General features: G+C 41.3%; 1 protein-coding gene across 2 annotated transcripts in view; it reads right to left on the reverse strand.

The window, feature by feature from the left end:
• ITGA6 (integrin subunit alpha 6) overlaps positions 1 to 22,610 on the reverse strand; it is a 96,440-nt gene that overhangs the window by 15,530 nt on the left and 58,300 nt on the right. For both annotated transcript variants that reach the window (XM_066575850.1, XM_066575849.1), the window contains exons 7-18: positions 13,902 to 14,098; positions 12,696 to 12,787; positions 11,191 to 11,318; positions 11,006 to 11,101; positions 9,487 to 9,548; positions 9,249 to 9,397; positions 8,265 to 8,411; positions 5,368 to 5,480; positions 4,540 to 4,729; positions 4,372 to 4,455; positions 1,625 to 1,704; positions 62 to 139 (exon numbers count right to left, since the gene is read on the reverse strand). In XM_066575850.1, coding sequence (XP_066431947.1) covers positions 62 to 139; positions 1,625 to 1,704; positions 4,372 to 4,455; positions 4,540 to 4,729; positions 5,368 to 5,480; positions 8,265 to 8,411; positions 9,249 to 9,397; positions 9,487 to 9,548; positions 11,006 to 11,101; positions 11,191 to 11,318; positions 12,696 to 12,787; positions 13,902 to 14,098 — 1,416 coding nt within the window. The remainder of the gene's footprint in view (positions 1 to 61; positions 140 to 1,624; positions 1,705 to 4,371; positions 4,456 to 4,539; positions 4,730 to 5,367; positions 5,481 to 8,264; positions 8,412 to 9,248; positions 9,398 to 9,486; positions 9,549 to 11,005; positions 11,102 to 11,190; positions 11,319 to 12,695; positions 12,788 to 13,901; positions 14,099 to 22,610) is intronic.

Below are 22,610 nucleotides of genomic sequence, written 5' to 3' on the forward strand. Positions count from 1 at the left end.
TCCAGGTCATATTAATTAATATTTATATTGGATTTTTTAAGTGATGGTAAAAAAAACTTACCCAGATAAAGAAAGCAAAAGTTCGACTACGACTCGGGCCTTAGCAACTAGAGGTCCTAGATCCGGTTGTGAGCTCGTTCTGTAATGTTATAAGAAAAACATTTATAATTTTCTATAATAGCTTGATAAATAAGTGGTCCACTATTGTGTGTAAAGGGGTTACTCCAGGAATGTAATATTGATCACCTATCCATAGGGTAATCTCAGACTGGTGGGGACCCAACTCCAGACACCCCCACCGATAATGAGCCCCAGCACTCATGCACCCTAAGGCCTTTTAATTATTTAACACACATAGATTCATACATTCTCTAGCAGCTGTGCCTGGAACTACAGCTTATTACAGTCCCATTTGAGTGTATGTAACTGAGTTGCAGTGCCAAACACAGTTGCTACCAAATGCACAGAGCTGTGCCTTCAAAACAATGAATAGGCTGCAGCAGTCATATGAGCACTACGGTGCTTTAATCTGCTGATCGGCGGATGTGTCAGGAGTTAGAGTCCCACTGTTTTGATATCAATGATCTATTGTTAGTATGGATGATCAATATTAAAACTCCTTTAGGTAAAGATTAAATGTTACCAATATAGACAACTAGACAAAAACAGCCTAAAATCGCAATGACGCATATGAATATCTTGAAATCTACCACTACACCTTTTTCACAAGTTGGGCTACACTTTTTTTAAATGTATGCGTTCTTGTACAATCATCAAAAAATCTTTCATCATGTTCGTTAGTTATCCAAACTTTAGATTCTCTTAAATTATAATTATTCCTTTCTACTAGTAGAATGCAAGTTTCAGAAACAAGCTGATCCAAATACAACATGCTTCTCTTCAAAGCAATTACTTAATGAATAATAGAAAGTAAAGTAGCAAGATGCACTGGAAATATGGCCTACAACAAATGATGCTTAAATTAAAGGGGTTGTCTGTGACTAAAGTATCAATGACCTATCCTCATCAATATGAGATCGGAAGTGATCCTTGCCCATCAGCTGATTGAAGAGGTCTCAGCACTCATGTGAGCTCCGTGGCCTCTTCTCAGACCTGTGACGACACGTTCATTGGTTACATGGCCTAAGAGAAGCTCAGTCAAGTAAATAGGGTTGAGCTGCAATACCAGGCATAGACACTATGAAACATACAATGCTGTGCTTGCTACACAGTGAAGTGACAGGGGAGCTCATCTGAGCATTGCAATAGACTTAGACAGCTGATCGGTGGGATTGCAGGAAGTTAGACCTTATCCTAACAATAGGTCATCAATATTGGAGCCATGGAAAATCCCTTTAAGGGGTTTTTAGTATAATCTCCTTTGAAGACTTTTTTCTAGTAGAAATGAACCAACTCAACAAGCAAGAATGTATTAGGCATTACTATACTGTAGAGGAGGCGGTCTGCTTGCCAACTTTAGATGGCAAAACAACCCCAATATTTTGGGCAAACTAGATTCTGAAAGGTAACTATGCACTATTTTCAGTAACTGAACAGAATTCATTCCAGACAGAAGAAAACAAATTAGTAAACTCCTCAGCGTGTCAAAAATAAGTTCACATACGTTTCCAAAATGAGAGGAATCTCTAGCTCCCTGGTGTCAACCGTTATTTCACTTGTACTCAAAATCAGTAAGAACGTGATCTGAAGGAAAATAAAATAAATTGTTACACACGTACATCTTCATATTTGTAGTATTTTAGGACTGTGACTCCATGAGATTAGTCACAGCCTGCAGCATACAGAGACTTTAAGGCCTCATGTCCATGGGAAAAATGAGGCCCGCCGTGGATTCTCCATGCAGAATCCCGCAGCGGGTCGCTCCTTTCCTGCGGACATGATGGTAAAAAAGAAAATTTTACTCACCTGTCCGGACGCTGCGGACCTGCCCTCCTTCGCGGCCGGATGTTCTTTCTTCGGCGCGGTGGATGTGCTCTGCACGCCTGCAGTGTGCCGTGCGCATGCGCCAGGCACTTCATCTTTTTTTTAACTCCTGCTCTCCTATGCTCCCGCGCGCGGAGAGCAGAAATTCAGGCGTCTGTGTCCCGTGGATCTGGACGGCTTCCATAGGCTTCAATAGAAGCCTGCGGAAGCCGTCCCCGCGGGACAGCCGCACTAAAATGGAGCATGTCGCGGTTTTTTTTTCGCACACACAATCTGCGCCTCAAGGGGAAAATGAGATCAGCAGGTATTTAACTACCTGCTGGTGTCCAATGCATCCCTATGGGGCGCGGATCACGCGTGTGGGAAAAACGCTGTGGATTTTAAATTACAATTATCCCGTGGACATGAGGTCGAAAGGGCTTGTCTGATTACAGACATCCCCTTCAATACCAGAGCCACTGTCTTGATCAGCTGATTACTACTGCAAGTACTGCTCACGGTACTCATTTTGCAGGTTTAGCCAGCTATTGCAGGAAAAATTAGTATTATATGGTAGCAAATCAGTTAATGCAAAACATGGACAGTCTAAGTCTGTCAGTATAATGGGTTAAATGCCCATGTGTACATATATATTATATAAGAATATTACTGTTGCACATTATTTTATGTTCCTGACAGGACCTTCAGAGAGAGGTAGCATGACTTTGTTCACTCAGATTTTTGTTACTATGGACTGACAGGAGCTGAGCAGCCCACTGATTGGCTGATGGGCTGGGTATAAAAGAGAGGTTCTGTTCCCAGGCTTTGGTATGCAGTTTCAGAGAGTGCAGGAAAGAGAGTGACTCTGTCAGTGAGAGCTGCAATTGGACATGGGCACTCGAGAGAAAGGGGAGCTGAGGTGAATGCAATACCGTTCACCAACAGATACAGTCTAGGCTCCAGAGAAAGATTAATCTGGTGCCGAAGGAGCCTTCAGTTACCGATTGCTCTCACTAACAGCAAGCTCCAAGTTTTCAATGGGATAAAGGACAGCAACAGTGATGAAGGATGCAGCAACTATCTGAACAGCCACATTTTGGACATGTGCACAATTGTTAGTACCACCGCCCCACGGTGTTTCCGTTAGATTGAATCATGTAGGACATCAGTGTACAGCCTCGCCAAAAGTACTTTACTAATCAGTTGTTCAATGGACAGTGAATGTTTATTCTAATGAGCCGAATTTCTTACTTGATTAAGCAAAGATTCTGAAAGACTAAGTTGCTTACGGGGCGCTCTCACCTCCAAATAGTACCTGTGGAGTTTGGACTAAGTTATAGCATTAATTGATCATTAATAGCCTATACTACTGTGTCCAAATAATACTATTGTATGTTATTGTCATAGCTTTCTTTATCAGACCCTTTGTAAAGTATTAACTGAACTTCTTTAAAGGGAATCTGTCACATACTTTTAGCCCTATAAGCTAAGCCTATGCGCGGAAAGTAGGTAATTCTTGTGAGTCCAAGAATGTTAGTGTTATACTTACCTTCCCCGACATTCCCCTGGTGTCACCATTGAAAGCCACCGCTCAATGCATTAAGCAGCGTGCAAAGTAGTCCACCCTTTTTTAATTATATAATGGGTGGACTACTTGGCAGCGCCACTCAATATGCTGCAACGGAGGCTTACAGCGCTCACATAGAGGGAACAACGGAGAAGGTAAGTATAACACTTACATCCCCAGACTCAGCAGGTAACCTACTTTCAGCCCATAAGCTTAGCTTATAGGGCTAAAAGTAGATGACAGAGTATCTTTAAAGACTTTTCATAAGCGGCATTGTATCTCATACCGATTACACCAGAGCGAGAACCACTGCTTCTTAGTAGCTCTGGCTCGTTGTTTGGGTAACCCTTCTATGACAAATGCACAAAGGCTTTGTGGATGATACAATCACTTTAAATGTGACTCCATTAGAGTGATGCATATTATGTTCAATCAAGGCTGAAATAAGTTCATTTGTTTCCAGGAAGGACTAGAAGCAATGGAATGAAACTGAAAGGGAGGAGGCACAAATTAGATATTATAAAAAAAACTTTCTGACAGTGGGGGTGATCAATGAGTGGAACAGGTTGCCATGGGAGGTGGTGAATTCTCCTTCAATGGAAGTCTTCAAACAAAGGCTGGACAAATATCTGTCTGGGATGATTTAGTGAATCCTGCATTGAGCAGGGGGTTGGACCAGATGACCCCGGAGGTCTATTTCAACTCTACCATTCTAACCCCACCTTGTCATCAGAAATTTGGGACATGGGTGCTTAACAATAAGTATGCAAAACACACGTAATGCAGATGCCCTTACCCATGGCTAGGGATTTAAAGCAGATATGTATTAAGTGAGCACCACTGATCCAAGCAGAGGTATAAGATAGATACCAATAACTTACATTGGAATCTCTTTTGAAAGGATTTCCAAGATCGCACTCCACTTTGGATCCATTCTGGTTAGATGTACAGAAAAAATTTCGGTCCTGTGCATCAATGAGAAAATATATTAATAGTTCAAACTAACAACTACTGTTAACTATCTGTGACATAATGCTCTTATTACTTACAGGACTTTTAGAGGAGTCCTTGAATGACGAGAATGATAAGGTAGCTGGTAGATCTGCAATAAGTTTCGCTTCATGAGCATCGTCGCCATCTTTTTGTGGATTTTTTGGATCAGAGGGTCTATTTGTTACTGTGACTTCAAGAGCGATAGCTTTCTGATTTTGAAGTGCCAGAACCGGGAAATCATTTTCACTGGGTTGTGGAGTAGAATAATGGCAATCAGAATTGCAGCCAAAGGCAGTCATTAACCATTTTTAAAAAATATCTGCAAATATTTAATCTTGGTGAGCTAGAAAGTGATAACATATAAGTTGTGTAGCTGAAAGGTTGTGTGAATATGTTTTCAAAACATATGACTAGATCTTCAAGTGTATCTGCAGTGAAACATTGAAACTTCACATTGCTCTTACCGTAGATCCTCATATATTTGGGAAATCTTTCCCTGTTTGTGCTGCAGATCTCTAAGTTTTTCCAAATTCACCAACAGGAAGCGGTTAACATTGTCTGCTGCTGAATGCTATAGTGCTATAGATATAGTGCAGCCTGGTCACTATAGATATAGTGCAGCCTGGTCACTCTTTCTACAAGACTGATAGCTCACATTATATATGCCCTATTCTTGTCACTACTAAGCACTTGCACACTGCTTGAATTAGTGCCCATGCTGCTGTAATCACTGGACTTCATTAACTAGCAGTGCTATTATATTACAATATAGGACCCTGACCTGACACCTTCCAATGGGCATTAAATCGTTAAAGTGTTGGACCTCTTTCAGCATCTAAACTTTGTTGACAAACACTTTCTGACAAGATTCAAAGAAAGTATACCTCTTTAATTCTGTATAGGAATCTGGTCCATCCTTTGAGAAAAATTTGTAAGTAATCTGTACATTACTGTTACAGATATTGTCGGCTCCACATCCTTCTTTTAAAAACTGAACCTGAAAAGATTAATGATTACCATTAACTTACACACATTCAAAGCCGAGTTAGCAGGAAAGCTATGTTTGATCATTACAGTTCAATGCACCTGTCATAGTACAACAGTAGTATACTTATAGTATTGAACAGTATATATACATAGATAAGCCATAATGGGTTTTTTTCCAGCAAATATCACAGATTCTTGATTATATTGAGGTCTGGGGAATTTGGAAGCCAGGTCATCACTGTGAACTGTTTGTCATGTTCCTCAACCCCTTCCTAGACAATTTTTGCAGTGTGGCAGGCTAGCATAATTCTACTGAAAGAGGCCATTGCCATTAGGGAATGCCACCGCCTTGAAGGAGTGTACTGAATCTGTGCATTGTTTAGGTAGGTGTTACATGTCAAAGTTACGTCCACATGAATGTCAGAACCCAAGGTTTCCTAGCTGAACATTGCCCAGAACATCACACTGCCTCTGCCAACTTTCCCCCCTTCCCATAGTATCCTGGTGCCATCTCTTCCATGAGTAATCCACTAACATGCACCTGGCTATTTACATGATGTAAAGGAAAACATAATTAATCTGATCAGACCACCTTCTTTCATTGCTCCATGGTCCAGTTCTCATACTCATCGTAGGTGCTCTTCGCAGTGGACAAGGATCAACAAGGGCACTCTGATTGGTCTTAGGCACTACTCATGTGCAAAGCGATGCGATCTGCTCTGTGTTTTGGTACCTTTCTATTGTAGCCAGTATGTATTTTCTCAGTAAACATGCTACAGAAGGTAGGCTATTCTTCCCAAACACATCAATGACTTTTGGATGTCCACAGAAGTGTAACTTGAAGCTCCTTGGCCCCAATGCAAAATCTGTAACAGGGCTCCCCAACTATAATGCTTCACTCATAGTACTGCTCTTCCTATATGGGGAAGAGAGACCTTATGGGCCCCTTTAGGCTTCATAGCATGTGTGTGACTGCAACTCCAACACCCTATTAGTGTTAGACTTCTGGGTGCCACGACCCTAATGCTGATACATCAGATATCCTTCTTCAGATCACTTTTAGTAGGTACTAACCACTGCATACCAGGACCACCCCACAAGACCTGAGATAATCAATGTAATTCACTTCACCTGTCAGTGATTTTATTATTATGTCTGAACTGCATATATAACATATACCTATTCTATATAGAATATGATAAAATAATACAAATGATTATTCCCCTAATGGATTGACTCTTGTCAATTCATATTTTACATAGATCATAATTGTTTGTGGGAGTACTTTGCTCTGTTATTTGTATACTTCTAATGTCAAGCCACGTATAGCGCATGCGGAGGAACCTTTGTAGCACATGTTAAATGCCTCGCCAGCCGGAAAATTCAGCATTATACTTTTTTCTATTGATATTAGTTTCTGCATACGTACTGCTTGGACATTCCATGTCCTCCTGAAAGAGATGCTCTTTTTAGTTACCCATCACTTTAGCTAATAGATGAGGGTTCTGAATGGAGATCCCCTCTACTAAAGGGGTCATACAGCATAGGTAATCAGTAGTAGATCAACAAGGATTTGCAGATTTCTGCAGGAACAACAGAGCTCTATTCCCATTGCAGTGGCCTAACGTGGTATCACAGGCAAAGTTCCGTTTCACTTCAATGAAAACTTTGCCTGTAATACCAAGCCTCACCTCTGCAGTGGGAAAGGAGCCTTCTGCTTCCTGCAGAAATCAACTCCATGAACAAGTGCTCTGGCCTGGCGAATCCTTGCTGATCTATGATTGATGGCTTATCTCGAGGATAGGCCATCAGTACTTTAAAGCTGGACAACTCTTTTAACACAGAATTCATTAATAGGGTATTTTCAAAAATAACTTGGTGACAGACTTCCCCACGGATAACAGATAAATGCTCTAAGTAGACAACCCCTTTAAATGCTAAGTTTAAAGGGGTTGTCTCGCGGCAGCAAGTGGGGTTATACACTTCTGTATGGCCATATTAATGCACTTTGTAATGTACATCGTGCATTAAATATGAGCCATACAGAAGTTATTCACTTATCTGCTCCGTTGCTAGCGTCCCCATTGCCATTGATCCGTCTAATTCTGATGTCTTCTTGCTTTTTTAGACGCGCTTGCGCTGTGCAGTCTTCTTCCTGCTGAATGGGGCCGCTCGTGCCGGAGAGCTGGTCACCGCATCGTCATCGTAGCTCCGCCCCGTCACGTGTGCCGATTCCAGCCAATCAGGAGGCTGGAATCGGCAATGGACCGCACAGAGCCCACGGTGCACCATGGGAGAAGACCCGCGGTGCATCATGGGTGAAGATCCCGGCGGCCATCTTGGTGAAGGAAGAAGAAGGAAGAAGGAAGACGTCGCAGAGCGGGGATTCGGGTAAGTAATAATTTTTATTTTTTTTTAACACATCCTTTGGGGTTGTCCTGCGCTGAACGGGGGGCCTATGGAAAAAAAAAACCTTTCGGCACGAGACAACCCCTTTAAATGTTTCATGAATCCAATAACACTATAGGAAACTAGTAGAGCATCTATAAGGCTGAGTCTCAGCCACCTCTACGTGCTTTATGTAGCTGAGAAGCACATTGGGCAGGACATAGGGGGTTTTCCACTCAGTAAATGAAAACAGTATCAATACAACTAGGATGAGTTAAAGGTGGTTTATAAGGCTTGACTTTACCAAAAGATTGTATAATAAGAAATGGTACATTTCCCAGGTAATATAATTTCCCCTTAACCATTATTCTTGTGCTATTATGATATAACATGATGAATACTGTACCTCTGCAGTAGCTTTTTTCGGCTCATTTGCATTCTGGATTGGCATAAGCTCTGGCAGTAAAGTACTCTGCCTTCTTTTCCGGCGGACATTTTTAATGTCTGCAGTGACAGACACAGGAATCTGTCGCAATCTGTCCTTAATATTTTCCTGTAAGAGCAAGAGAATTGTATGGTCAGCTCTAGGTTCACAGCATGAAGGCATCCATATATTTAGAGAATACCATTGAATAGGATTACTAAAATAATCTACATGGTAAATTAACATTAAAGGGTTATTCCTATCCACAGGATATGTTATAAACATCTAATAGGTGCAGGTCCTAACTCTAGGACCTGCTGCTATTTTGAGTTGGGGGCCGCCCCCAACCACTCTGAATATGGCGGTTGGGAGGACAGAAATATTTGAGCAACCAGCGCTATGTTGTTTCTCTGATGCCCATAGAAGCCAATGGGATTTACACAAACAGCGTAGCACAGCAAACTATGCTGTTTTTGTAACATGGGAGCTGCGGAAAAGGGGTAGTTAACTGTTCTTTGTTGTTTGACTTCTATGGAACTTATGGAAACAGTATAGCTCAGCTGAGTTTGGCCGTTTCAGTCATCCCGGCCACCTTTTAATCAGCTGTGTTCTCATCTTGGCCACGTTTGACTGAGATGGGAATACCCCTTTAATTAGGAAATCTGTTATGCCTCTCCTTCATCTGGGGCAAAGATAACAGTACTGTATTGAGATAGCCTGACCAATGTAAGGCTTGACCTAACTCCTGAAGAGGACATTACTACATAGAAAAGCAAAAAGCGAAGCACAGGAAGTATTTATGGATGAGATTAGAAGAGAAAAGAGCTGAATTTTATTATGAGGCTGATAAGAAGCCAGTGAAGCATCTAAGGGCCAATCCGTTCTGAGTAGTTTACCATTGTGTCTTTTACCTTACTAGTATGGTATGCTATACTATCACCTATTTACATAAGTCACTTCACTTACCTGTAGATTGAGAGTTGTGTTAGAACATTTCACTTGATTTTGTGCTCTAAAGTCCACAGTCCTTGTTATCGGTCCTGGAAAATTTGCAATCCTGGAGGACAGGCCTTGACTTTGTCTTACACTTTCAACTTCAAGTGTGTAAGCAACAGCTAAGAAAGTTGGAAAAAGGAGTATAAGATCTTAACAGAGCAGCTTTCAAGAGTTATTCAAATAAATAAAATACATAGAATGCACTTACTTAATCTTGGATTGTAGCCTGCAGTTACTGTTGAATATGACAGACACACCTCTACTGTCAAACTGAAAAACAAAAGGATTTTTTAGATTAGGTTTTAACACAGCCTATGTACAATTTAACTCCTTAACACTACAGGGCGTACATGTATGCCCTGGAGATCAGGGTTTGTATTGAAAAAAAAAAAATTAAAAGTCAGTTTAAAAAAGTTTTATTAATTATTTTAAAAAATTAAAGGTAATAAAAGTTAAAAATAAAAAATTTTTGCCATAATTAAAATATCTAAATTTTAAAAAGCAAAAAACATTTGGTAGAGCTATGTCCACAAAAGTCTGATCTTTTTTGGTCATTCCAGTCTCCAAGAAAAAAAATGTAATAAAAAGTGATCAAAAAGCTGTACGTACTCCACAATGGTAGCAATAAAAACTATGGAATGTCCCGCCAAAAATGAACCCTCGGACAATGTTAACGGAAAAATTAAAAAGTTCTGGCTATCACAAAAAGGCGTCGAAAATAACTGTATTTTTTTCCAAAGATTTTTTAGGTTTTAAAAATAGTACAGCACAAAAAAAATACATTTGGTATCGTAGTAGGTAATTCTACTGACCCACAGAATAAAGTTATGTCATTGTTGCTGCAGTGTATACACCATAGAAACAAAGCCCCCACCAAAGATGGTGGAATTGCAAGATTTGTGCGTTGTGAGATGCACAAATTCCGTAAGAATATGAACCCTATTCTATTGAATGGTGTCATATACATAAGCAATTTTTCTTTCCCGCACACCATCACGGTGTGGGAAACAATCGAGGCATAACCTATCTTTTGGCATTATCTTGGAACGCCTCAACCATGGTTTTCAATGGAGCCAGAAAAAAACAGTGCACGGCATGTGAGGAGCACATGAGTGCAATGCGATGTCTCCTCTGGTGCGGCTTGCATTACTTCCCTGAAGTGATGGGAGGCATTTTAGACACAAAAACATCTCACATCTGCGGAGACATCGCACATTTCCGAGTGCAATATCGGGACAAGTTTCACGGCCTGATATCACACTCGCATTTGTGAAATTAGCTTTAGAATTTTTTAAAAGTTTTTCAGTACATTCCATGGTACGCTTCTTCCACAAAAAACAAGCCCTCAGACAGCCATGCTGATGGATAAATAAAAGAGTTAGCATTTTTTAAAAGCATCAAGAAAAAAAAATGAAAAAAAGATTATGTTCTTAGGGGGTTAAAGACATTTTCCAAAGCCAAACATCTTAATTATAGAGATGAGCGAGCACGCTTGTTTAAGGCTGCTACTCGATCTAGTAGCAGTCTTATCGAGTAACTGTGTACTCGCCAGAGAAGCATCTCTCACTCTCCCCCGCTCCTTCCCGTCCCCCCCCCCTCCCCGCCCCCCCCCCCCCCTCCCGCATGCTGCTCGGGTGAGTACACAGTTACTCGATAAGACTGCTACTCGATCGAGTAGCTGCCTTAAAAGAGCGTGCTCGCTCACCTCTTATCCTAATATAGCCTACCAGATTCCACTGGGTGCCGCACAGTTTTTCTTATTATAATCTATCTTGTCTGGCATCACTCTAATTGTCTTCTTGATGCTGATCACCGGGCGTGACCTAAGAAGAAAAATGTACTTAGATGTTCCATTTGGAAATTTACAGGTTGATTTTGTATAGATCAGAGAGTTAAGACAACTATATTTTACCTGAAAACGCTTAAAGAATCTGACAAAGATCCCACTGCAATATCCGGATATGTATTCCTATCTAGATCCATATTTCCGGCAATGGAGTAACCAAAGGATTTGGTGTTTGTGCTCCTGCCATCCATGACCTTGAAAGGACACAATGTTAGTAGCAATACATTTGGAATCTATCTACTCTGCTTGACTAATGCTCTTTCAGGCAATGTTAAGATAGTTGGAGACAGCCTCATATTGGAATTTAGATAGAACTCATAGGGTGTTTAACAAAATATGGGATCTAGACCAAGAGGTAATCTAACAGCAAAGAATCATCAGATGTAATAATGGTTAGTGTTAGAATGGTTTTATATGGGATGATTGCCAAGATAATAGCTCAAAAGAGCGAATACAAATTACAGTCGTTCCATGTAAACATGGCCACCAAAAGGGTGACAAGTAGAGATGAGCGAGTGTACTCGCTAAGGCAAACTACTCGAGCGAGTAGTGCCTTATGCGAGTACCTGCCCGCTCGTCTCTAAAGATTCGGGTGCCGGCGGGGAAGAGCGGTGAGTTGTGGGAGTGAGCAGGGAGGAGCGGGGGGAGAGAGAGATCTCCCTCCCGTTCCTCCCCGCTATCCCCCGCCGCTCCCCTCCCCCCGACTAGTGACAAGCAATAATTCGCTCACTAGTCACTAGCCGTTTTGTTCAACTCACAAACATATTCGCTGGCTGATCAAAAGTCATCAGGTTGCAATTGTTCGTATTTGAATGACTTGCAAACAAATTTGCATGGAGATACCCCAGAAAATGATGTCTCGGTGAACAGCAAATGAGCAATAAGTGCTCTGTGTAAAAGCTTTCAAACAACTTTGATCATACACTTCGCGACTTTTTTAAACAATTATCTGAATGACAGTTGCTCAGTGTAAAGTTACTTTTATTCTACTGTGTAGGATGCCCACAGCAATCAACCAGGTTGCAACTTCCATTTAAATAGGCGCCTCTAGAAAATGAGTTACTATGGGCAACTGCTTTTCTCTTGCATAACTTTTGATAGATTGTTGCCCATCCAATGTGTGATCCAACGCAAGAAAATCATCAACTTCCAGGAAAAAACAGTACAGATGAAGTCATCATCTAGGCCCTGCTTTTTTCCCAGCAGGGGCACAGCATGAAAAAATGGCATATAGCAACAATTAGCTGATTGAAGTACCCATAGGAGGCTCCCTGCAGCCAGCTTAAAATAGGGCCAAAGCTATAGCAGTTGCTGTACCTGCCCAAAGGCCCGTCTGCCATATAAGACATCAGTATTATAAATGGCACACATTAGATGGACAGCCCAGTTACCGGTTTTGCTTCAGGGTTCAAAAACTTCATGTTGCATCTTTTTTTAAAGAAATTTACCAAAAGTGAACAACCAAATACCATGTTTGGTCCAAATGGACATGGTTGACTATGATCTCCATAACAGAGATGGACTTAAACTGCAATAGTTGTTTTTGTGGTGTAAAATCCATCACCCTATACCTGTGTTGGTTCTCGAATGATGCCATCTTTAGAGCCATGGTATACAAAGACTTTTCCAAAACCATCGGCATATGGTGCTCCAACTGCAATATCTAATTAAAACAAAATATACAAATTGTGAAATTCCTAAATTACACCCTTTTCGTTATCAATTTTCATTCAATGTCAGAAGGGAACAAAATGGAAAACAGAAGATAACCTAATCTATATAGAAAAATGAAGACAACCATGTAAGTCAGCAGTTGACAATTGTATGTCAGATTGCTCTGCTTGAGAACTCAATAATAAAATTTTTTGTACATTCATATAGTTCGTATTGAATTCTGCACATCTTATTGCTCAGCTAAATAAAGTTTCTTTATTGAAAATTTTACAACCCCTTAATGTCTACTCTGAGCATATTTTGCATTTCAGCCGCACTTCAGTAGCGGTGAGCGATTTCAGCGACCTGATTGGTTGTTGGGTACACACCCCCCCCCTTTGGAGATGTGCACGAGTGGGCGGCCCGTTAAATAAGCAGCAGCACAGCCGTAGGAGGGTCGCCAACTAACCCTAACCCCTAACCCCAACCCTAAACCCTAACCCTAACCCCCAACCCTAACCCCCAACCCTAAACCTAACCTCCCGCCGGTCTCGTGAACTAGTACTCGTGCAGATCTCCAAAGGGGGGTGTGTACCCAACAACCAATGAGGTCGCTGGAATCGCTCACCGCTACTGAAGTGTGGCTGAAATACAATATATGCCTACTCTGAAGGTCTTCAGTCCTCCAGCAACATGCAGGGTACCTTCTGCTGAGACAGTGTTTTATACTGTGCAGGTCTGTAAACCACAAACATATGTACTGGCATTAAAATACATATGGGAAATTAAATAGGACTAGTGCCAGGACTAGTGGTGGAAGCTTCAACTTCTATATCAAGCGAATCCCATTTCCATGACAATTTTCTTTAATTAGAACTTTAACTACTTGAATAGAATTCTAACAATGATCATTTCTGCATCTATGTCATAGCGACCCACAAGGAGAAGCAGTACATTGCAAAAGGCAATTTATTCATGACATGGAAAAGTCTGTTAATTGGTAATAATTTGAAGAAGATATTACTTTAAGACACCCAGAGAATATATGTTTAGCTAGAAAATGGCTGTAACAACATGGCAGGATTGTACACCATAAATCATTAGTTAACAATGAATTTTCTTACCTGGGTATCCGTCTTGATTTATGTCTCCTACATTCTTCACTGAAATTCCAAACATTGAATCTCTAGGGCCTTCAATTCGGATTGGTTTAACGTTCTCCCATTTCCCCTGCTGATTCATGTACACATAGATGGCTCCCCCAATGTCTTTGTTATCCTTATCAAAATATTGAGGTGCGCCAACAACTATATCCTGCCACCTGTGGAGAAGACAAATACAAGTGATGACTAAAAGGTTGTTTTATTTTTTATCTAATTTTATTGTTGAGACTATAGGTCTGTATGGACGTTTTTAGTTCACATTAACCCTTTCCAATCCAGTGTCGGACCTCATCACTGGGATTTTCCTGCATAGCTCTTATGTCGGGCAACACATGTTTCTAACACCATGCAGAAGACAGCTGTGATGTCAAAGCTTTTTTTTGCATATGTATATTACACTATGCACAGGAAAGCTCCGATGTTGGAGCTCTGTTCTGCATAGTGTAATGTACATATGCAGAAGAGAGCTCCTACATCAGAGCTTTCTTCTGCATGGTGTTAGAAACATATGGTATGCACAGTGTATACAGTTACAGGATGTATCTGTATGGCTCGGTATCTATCTATCTATCATTAGAGAAATTAGATATGAATAGAGTCGTATTATACAAATGTACGTTAGATCAATTTTACATATGTTTACAGGACTATTACAAATGGCCTTGTAAAAACAATCAAAAATCATCATGACAGTTCATTTTTCTGTTGAGTAATTCGAAGGAATCCACAACGCGTTTTCCCACCCAAAATAAATAAGAAGAGCTGTGCGGGCAGGAAAATTGGATTGGACAGCTTGACCTGCCTGCAGAGGCCCTTACAGCTAAAACCCTCAGGGTATAGTCACATGCCGCAGATTTGATGCAGAAATGTCTGCGATTGCCCTGTTCATCTGAATAGAGCTTGCATAAATCCATGTATCAGCTGTAGAAAAATTTGCCACTTGTGAATATACCCTAAGGTCCCCTGCACACGGGCGGAAATTCCGTGGTGGCATTTCCCACGGAATTTCCGCCGCTGCAAGCCTGCATAGGATTGCATTTACAAACGCAATCCTATGCAGACAGCCGCAGTTTGGCCGCGCGAAGCCCCGCACAGAAACGTCACTCACCTGGCGCTGGTTCCGGTCTGCGCATGCGCCAGCTGCCCAGCAGCCGGCACATGAAAGAGCCGGAGCTGCGGGGCGTGGGTGAGTATGCGCTGATCCCTGCAGGCGCTTGGGTCGGGTCCCGCGGCAAGAATCCTCACCGACGGATCCGACCCGCCCGTCTGCAGGCGGCCTAAAACTGAGAATCTTAACACAATTCACAAAGCCAAAGCTATACATAAGAAATAGGACTTTCTATGCAATTTTATTTCTTCTAAATAAATGTAAATTATTTAAGTGCTCTTCTTTTAGAATTCAACTTTGGTTTTGCACAGAAGAAACGGTTTCCAACTAGTATAAATATCTACTTTTACGTGCAGGTTATTTCATACACACAGCAGTGGAATGAGATGACTAATAGGAAGGATGTCTGCAGGTTTCAATATGAATATATCTCCAGCAATGTGTTAGACAAGAGGGTCTCTGTTATCGGCTGCCAAATCTCTTATCAGTTGCTTTCGTTGCTACGTGGAGTACATTGATATTAGCGGAGGCCAGCTATAGGCTCCCTAAGGGCAACTTCACATGACCGTATTGTTACAGCGTATTCTGCACACGGCTTGTTCATGTGGAATATGCTGTGCCAATTTACCATTGTTCCCATGATGCCAATCACACATATTGCACAAAATACACACGCAATACAGATCTCAGCATGTTCTATCTTGGCGCGTATTATGCTCACACCCTCCAAGATACTGTATGGCAATCGGTGACCCGAAGCAGGTACGCAATGCCATTGCGCATTTGCTGCATGCCGCACCACTGTCACATGTGGGCGGCACTCAGCGAATTACGCTCAGCCGTGCAGCTGGCCTAAAGCTCAATAATAATGGCAAGGTTTTAATCACCTCGTTTAAATATAGAGAACAAATCCACTTTAGGAAACTCCTAAATATGACTTGCTGCTGGAACACAGGACTCTGCATGGGAAAATCTTAAATTATCGGGAATCTGTCACCAAGTTCATGATACCTGAACCACAGGACTGGTATGTTCATTGTTCTCATGTATGCTTTATTCTTTATAATAACCATACTTTGAAGTTGTTGTCCAAATGGAGCTCGGAATTGCAAGAGTGCTGCCATGTTGGTCTATTCCCCCCTGGATCATCTAGAGTGTGCAACTATTTCACAATCACTATTTCACACTGCGTGATGACTGAACACTGCAAGGGTAGGTTTATGTAATATATAGGATATGTTTCCCCGTAGCATAAACACTGCAGATCATCCACCAGTAAGTTGTAATAAATGAACTGTGTTTTTACAGGTTATTGGTTAGACTAAATAAAGGAATCAGAATTATAAAACAAAAATAAATCTTTAGCATCGCTATGACCGTAAAAGTCCCATCTATCAAAGTAATGCATTATTTAGCCTGCATGGGGCTAAATAATTGAATGGCCGAGCACTGCCTATTATTGGCTGAGGACTGTGACCAATCACAGGCAGCACTCAGCTGTCATTCAATGAATGGCTGAGCACTGCCTGTGATTGGCTCAGCACTCAGCCAGTCAGATACAGCCCTTTCAGCAGGAGGGGATTTAACATCCCCGCCTGCTGAAAGAGATGCAGAGCAGTGCAGGGAGAAGATGCAGCTGGACGTGCCTGAGCCCTGGCAGCTGCGGAGAGGTGAGTATATATTTTTTTTATTTTTAACACATTCCAGGGATGATTTTCAGGGAAGGGCTTATATTTAAAGCCCTTACCCGAAAATCCCTGCAGGGCTTGCTGGCAACCCATTGCTTTCAATAGGGGTGCAGAAGCACCAGTCCCATTGAAAGCAATGGGAGAACATCGCAATACTCTGCCACAGCTGTCACAGCTGTGGCAGGGGAATTCTTCATCTCCGCGGGGAGTCCCCTTGTCATTGAACACTGTGACAGTGCTGTCACAGTGTTTGGTGATGAGGGGACTCCCCATGCAGATGAAGAAATCCTTGGCCACAGCTGTCATAGCTATGGCAAGGGATGCTCTACTCCTCGTCGGGAGTCCCCTTGTCACTGAACACTGTGACAGTGCTGTCACAGTGTTCAGTGATGGGAGACTCCCTGCAGGGAATATTTACACAACAGTGGTGCAGGGGTGAGTATATATATATATTTTTTTTTTTTTTCACAAACTAGGGATGATTTTCAGGGAAGTGCTTATATTTCAAGCCCTTCCTCAAAAATCACTGAGGGGTTGCTGGTAGCCTATCGCTTTCAACGAAGGCAATGGGCATGGACCTGCATTCACGCGTGTTTGTGCACGTACGTGGGTGTGTGGTTTTGTGCGCACCTATGTAGGCACACGCTCGTGTGAATGCACCTTTAGTCTGATCTGTAAAATGACAATAATTACCACCATAATACACAACTATTTTTTCATGAAAAAAATACCCCATGTTTATGGACTGTCCAGGAATATCTGGATGGCTTGAAACCCTGGGAGGGGTATTAGTGCATTTCAATGTAAATGGTGGTGGTGGTGTGTATGTAAAGTCAAGCAGTAACTCCAGGTCATGGAAACAAAGGAAGGACTGCACGATATTAACCCCTTAGTGACCGGGCTTTTTTTCTTTTTTTCTATTTTTGTTTTTTTCTACTCCCTTTTAAAAAATCATAGCTCCTTTATTTATCCATCGACGTCGCTGTATGAGGGCTTGTTTTTTGTGGGACGAGTTGTATTTTTCAATGGCAATATTTATTGTACCCAATAATGTACTAAAACTTTTTAAAAATTCTTAGCAGAGAGAAATGGAGAAAAAAACGACATTCCACCATCTTTCGGTGCGTCCTGTTTCTACGGCGCACAAACTGCAACAAAAACAACCTGATATTTTTATTCTATGGGTCAGTATGATTACTGCGATACCAAACTTATATAGTTTTTTTTTGCTGTAGTACTTGTATTTTTTTTTTAAGATATTTAATTTTTTTCAATTATTTTCTGCGGTCATTTTGTGTGCGCAATAACTTTTTTATTTTTCCGTCGACGTAGTTGAGCAAGGGCTCAATTTTTGCAGGATGTCCTGTAGTTTCCGATAGTATCAATTTGGAATACATACAGCTTTTTGATCGTTTTTTATTGCATTTTTTCTGGAAGACAGGGTAACTAAAAAAGTGTATTTCTGGCATTCTTTATTTTTTTTTCGGACGACGTTCACCGTGCAGAAAAAATAATGCACTACTTTGATAGATCGGACTTTTACGGACGCGGCGATATCAAATACATATTTTTATCTTATGATTTAGATTTTTTAGTAATTGATATGGCAAAAGGGCGGTGATTTAAACTTTTATAACGTGCGAGACCCCCAAACAGCGTTCGGGGGATTTAAATACCGCTGTCTAAATGCCGCTGTCAATTCTAAGGGTTAATAGCCGCTATTGCCCGCGGGTGTCAGCTGTAATAAACAGCTGACGCCCGCGCTGTATGGAGGGAGATAGCGCCGCTACCTCCCTCCATACACGTCCTGCAGCTGCAGGACGTAAAAACACTATAGGGTGGTCACTAAGGGGTTAAGGGCTCCTTCAGACTAGAGTATGCACAAATATACTAGCCTCAGTGCAACATATTTGCACAGTGAACGAGGTTGATTTGTGTACAAGTCTAAACAGAATTGTACTTTTTTGCACACGCACAGCATTTTTATATGCGCGTGACACAAAACGCTCCCTGATTTTAAAAGGCTATTTAGTCTAATGAGGTCCAGATAAATTCTATTTTTCATAGAACTGCGCAGCATATTGCAGATTTGCATGCGCATTTGTGCACTTCCCATGGACTTCTATGGGGCCCTTTTCTGTATAAATAAGTAAAAAGATAGGGCAGGTCTTTTTTTTTGTGCACAAAAAAATCATTAATGGGAAAGAACCAACCCATTGACATCAATGGGTTCTATTTTCTGCGTATTGTGCGCGCATATTTTATGCACGCAAATACGTTCAGCTGAAGAAGCCCTAAGAGATCTTAATTTCAGGAACACAAGTCCATAGTATGAGACCCAAACTCCATATCCCTAATCTACAGATGAAAACTCTGAATATGCAGAAATTAGAGTATAAATTCCAAAGCTATGTTTAGGCTCAAAAGAGGGATTTACAAGCTGAAGTATCACTTTGGTGAATGAGTAGTGTATCAAATGTCTTTTTCTTCGTTATTCTCAACAAGGAATAATGCAGTTTTCTTATTTACTATAGATTTTGACATAGGAACAGTAGTCATAATAATGTGTGACATTTATGGAAATGTGACCCTAAACTCAAATCATATCCATATTCCACAGTGTTTAAAATGTAGAAGCCCCCTCACCTTTTTTAGGGACCAGTAGTGTTCCTAACAATGCTAAAAATCTATGCACACAAGGGAAGACAGATTGTAAACTAGAACACATTCTAGATATGAGATGAGGCTTCACACCAAGACCAGGCCATCACTCTTTTTCGACTTACCATGTTCTTCTTTGGTTTCTCAAGTGGTCAATTTATGCAAATAGGAAGATGGAGCAATACCTCTACAGCACCATCTATTAGAAGGCAGCATTCCTGCAAGTCAATGTCAGATCTTTTAACAAGCCTTGTAACAATGACTGGGAAAATATTGTAAGCCAAAAGTGAGGTCTTCTCCATAAGGGAAAATTAAACCATGTGCAGATATACTGTTTGGGTTTTTTTGTCCCTCATCAGTGTGCAGTAGGTTGCTGGCTTCGCTAGGTGAGAGGCCAATGAGAAGGGTCAGAAAGGCTATGATGTCTTCTTAGGGAAAGCATCAAGTGAGGAGACTTATAAGGCCATGCATGCTCCTCTGGGAAATTTATGCAATGACATGACCTTATAGACCTACTCACTAGGTGCTCTCTCCAGGAAGAAACCATAACCTTCCTGACCCACATCATGGGCCTCTCACCTAACTAAGCCAGCAGTCTACAGTTCACAAATGGTGGACTAAAAACCCCAAACAGTCTGTCTGTTCTTAATTTATCTTCTCCTTCTGGATTTACAAGACCTGGCTTTGGCTTGTATTCCCAGTCAGTGTTACACGGTTTGTTAAAAGGCCTGCAATGACATGCAGGAACACTGCCTTCCAATAGGTGGCTCTGTAGAGGCATTGTTCCATCTTACCATTTGCATAGATCTCGCAGAGGAGCATGAATGACCTTAAAAGTCTCCTCACTAGGTGCTTTTCCTAAGGAGAAACCATTCCCTTCCTGACTCAAGTAATGTAGATGCGTACATTTTAATGCAGAAGAAATGCTCCAGCTTACTGATTAGTTTTTAGTACATTTCAGCACATTATTGTAACTTACAGTATAGACAATATTAAATCATAAAAGTTTTTTACGTTTTCAAGCATTAAGGAAAGTATTCTGAGCGCTTGTAAGGTTTTATGCTTTGAAGTACTATAACTGTTCACCTGAATATTTTTAGGACATAATCAGAATAGTTTGTGTAAGTAAAACAGGAACTAGGAAAAGGAAGAAAAGCAGCTGTTGTTGAGAGATAAATTGGGCACAGAGGTCAAAGTAGGCAATAGGAAAAACAGCAGAATCTGAAATTAAAACATGTGAAAGGGTACAATAGTTAGTTAAGAAACTAAAAACCAAAGGAAAGGTTTAGGAGATGTCAGTGTATAGGGGGACAATTTCTTGTTTGGGGATCGTTGGTGAGAAAGCAGATCAACAGCATCTTAGAAAAAAAGGGTGTAGAGCTAGGGGGAGCATAGGGGGCTTTGAGTTGGGAGGAGAGGATTTAGAGCTAGACAAAGGGTCTTAGACTTGATGAAAGTAAAGTCTTTTGACATAGGAAATAGAAAGAGGAGAGATACATTTTGGTAAAGAAATTAAATTTGCATCTCTCAAGGAGGAAGAGAGCACCTAAAAATGACAAAAAAGCTGAAAGTTTAGCAGACGTCATATGCTTTTGCCTTTATTAAAGAGCCATTCTACTGATTTTTTTCTTTCATTCATTATGTAACTATCCCCCCAGTATATATAAGTTGCTAGTATTACCTTGTTTAGTTATTCCTTTCAAACTGAAACTTACTGGAGTATTTCTCCCCAGGTGGGTCATGTGATCTCATTCTAACCACCTGAGAATTTACTTGGCTTTATGATCCCTTAAGAAGCCAGTTTTTTAGTTAGTATAATTCCTGTGTATTGATATTACACGGAATGTACCACACAAGCTTTTTAGACTGGGGCATAGAAATTCCTATCACAGTTATTCCTGATAAGAGGCTCCTGACACACAGTTAGGCCTTAGTCACACGGGCGTTTTTTCCCGCGATTTGCGGATCGCATAACGGATGCGCATCCGCAAATCATGTGACCGGGGCCGAAAAATCGCCCGAAAAAACTGCTCCTAGACGCGTTTCAATAGAAACGGGCCGGAGCTGTCCAGCGCATTGAATTCAATGGAGCCGGCAATACAGCCGGCTCCATTGAAAGCAATGGGCTGCGGGTGATCTCACGATGAATTTTCTGGAAGGGCTTAAAAATATAAGCCCTTCCGGAAATTCATCCAGAAATGTGTAAAAAAAAAAATAAAAAAAATTATATATATATATATATATATATATACATACATATATATACACACACACTCACCTGGTCCCGGCAGACGGAGTTCAGCCGCGGCCGGCAGTTCTCCTGAACTGCTCTGAGTAGTATTCAGCAGCCGGGGATTTAAAATCCCCGCCTGCTGAATGAGCTGCCTCTGATTGGTCACAGCCTCACCAATCAGAGGCAGCACTCACTCACCCATTCATCATGAATCAATACTACTCAGAGCAGTTCAGGAGAACTACCGGCCGGCCGGCCGCGGCTGAACTCCGTCTGCCGGGACAAGGTGAGTATATATATATTTTTTATTTTTACACATTTCTGGATGAATTTCCGGGAAGGGCTTATATTTTTAAAAATATTTTCCCGAAAATTCATCGTGAGATCGCCCGCAGCCTATTGCTTTCAATGGAGCCGGTTGTATTGCCGGCTCCATTGAATTCAATGGGCAAACATCATTCTTCTCTGCCACAGCTGTAACAGCTGTGGCAGAGGAGAATGATTTGTCTAGTATATGTTCTCAATGGGGTCGGCGCTGCTGCCGCCGGCCCCATTGAGCGCATATAGAGAAGAGAGCAGGAATCGCAGATAGGTGCGATCTGCGATTTCTGTTCTATAATTTATCGGATGGGCGCATAAAAAGCGCTCATGTGTCCGATACCATTGCAAAGCAATGGTTCTATAAAATCGCCGGACGCATGCGCATGCGCAAATCGCGCAAAAAAAACGCCTGTCTGACTGAGCCCTTATAATGAAGGAGATCACAACTCATCTTCCTGACTGTATATTTATGGCCTGTAACTTATTTAGGTGAATATACAGAGAAGTGATAATCACACTGTCCTCTCTGCAGACAGAGATGGTGCAGACTCTAGCTGGTCATATGATACTGTGCTGGTGGAAAGTGGTATTAATAGCACAGAACATTGAAACCGAAAGTAGAAACAAATCTCAACATCAAGATGGTGCCCGATAAACAT

Source organism: Eleutherodactylus coqui, chromosome 8 (assembly GCF_035609145.1).
Source record: "Eleutherodactylus coqui strain aEleCoq1 chromosome 8, aEleCoq1.hap1, whole genome shotgun sequence".
Lineage (NCBI taxonomy): Eukaryota > Metazoa > Chordata > Amphibia > Anura > Eleutherodactylidae > Eleutherodactylus > Eleutherodactylus coqui.